Source organism: Mirounga angustirostris, unplaced genomic scaffold, assembly GCF_029215605.1.
Source record: "Mirounga angustirostris isolate CCGP_5_RB_7025 unplaced genomic scaffold, mMirAng1.0.hap1 SCAF_11, whole genome shotgun sequence".
NCBI lineage: Eukaryota > Metazoa > Chordata > Mammalia > Carnivora > Phocidae > Mirounga > Mirounga angustirostris.
This window is the reverse complement of record NW_026991719.1, coordinates 43,887,024-43,888,335: the sequence shown is the minus strand read 5'-3', so window position 1 is coordinate 43,888,335 and position 1,312 is coordinate 43,887,024. Positions and strand designations below refer to the sequence as shown.

The 1,312-nt window shown below is 34.8% G+C and overlaps 1 protein-coding gene across 1 annotated transcript; it reads left to right on the top strand.

Moving 5' to 3' along the window:
• Nucleotides 1-296: 296 nt before the first annotated feature.
• On the top strand, nt 297-932 carry LOC123841104 (small integral membrane protein 8). Its single transcript, XM_064574829.1, has one exon. The coding sequence runs from the start codon at nt 361-363 to the stop codon at nt 652-654; it is 294 nt and encodes a 97-aa protein (XP_064430899.1). The 5' UTR covers nt 297-360; the 3' UTR covers nt 655-932.
• The last annotated feature ends 380 nt before the right edge of the window (nt 933-1,312 follow it).

The following is a 1,312-nucleotide window of genomic DNA, read 5'->3' as shown; positions in this document are numbered from 1 at the left end:
TGACCTGGGCCAAAACCAAGAGTCAACTGCTTAACCAACTGAGCTACCCAGCTTCCCCCAGACCCTTTTTCATAATAATTTATTTCAATTTAACTCAGAGCCCTTATCTGCAATTCCCCTGACTGTGCATGTCTATTGTTGCCCTGTAAGTTATCCTTGGAACTGAATGTTCTGCTTTATCTAAAGGGCAGGGACTGAATGGGCAGGTCCAGCTTGCAACTCCTTCGCACTAAGTATGGCACACATCTTACCAGGAAATGTCCCCATTGTTTTATATATATATAAGAAATAGGCAGAGCTGAGAGGACGCGCAGGGGAGGTGACCTCGTGGCAGGTAATAAATCATCATTAATCAAGAAGATGTCTTCAGCACCGGAATCTCCTGGCTTTAAAAAGGAACCACCCAAAGAGAAAGACTTTCGAAACCCAGGGCTCAGAGGGGTCCGCACAACAACTTTATTTCGAGCTGTGAATCCAGAGCTCTTCATTAAACCTAACAAACCTGTAATGGCTTTCGGATTGATAACCCTTTCACTTTGCGTGGCGTATATTGGTTATCTACATGCAACACAAGAGAATACAAAGGACCTATACGAAGCTGTTGATAGTGAGGGACACAGTTACATGAGGAGGAGAACATCTAAATGGGATTAATAGTGCTGGATACCGCAGATGGAGCTTCGTAAAGGGCTCTGAAATCTTTGAAGGAAAGACTTTGTGAGTGCCTAGTATCAGCTTCTTGTTCTGGAACATGTTGATGAGGAGAGAAGGTAGCAGTTGCAGCCAGGCCTTGAGGCTGCAGTCCTTACCTCATTCTTTCTCCACAGCGGGAGCTTCTTAATATTGTTCTTTTATTAAGTCCTCGTATCAAAGTGCCAGGAAAATGGAAATCATTTTGTTAATTATTAAGTTCTATATAATAAAAGTACCCAGTGCTAAAAAAAAAAAAAAAAAGAAATAGATAAACTTGTTATAGATATATTGTTTATATATAAAATATATTAAAATGTATTTATTTTATATAATATTTGTATATTTATATATAATATAAGAAATAAGTATAATATTTGTGTTTATATACTATATATTATATAATATATATTGTTTATATATAAAATATATAATACTGTTTTGTGCATGGGTAGATATGTAGAGATATATATATATTTATAGTTCTATATACCAGGAAATGTCCTCATTGTTTTATACATATATATAAAACATTGTTTTATACACATATAGTTATATATTTATATATATAAAACCCTGATAAATATATATATACATATATATATTTAGACAGAGAGAGATT

Bases quoted from the DNA above. Each gene is read 5' to 3' on its own strand.
- LOC123841104 (XM_064574829.1), top strand. From the start codon at position 361: ATGTCTTCAGCACCGGAATCTCCTGGCTTTAAAAAGGAACCACCCAAA.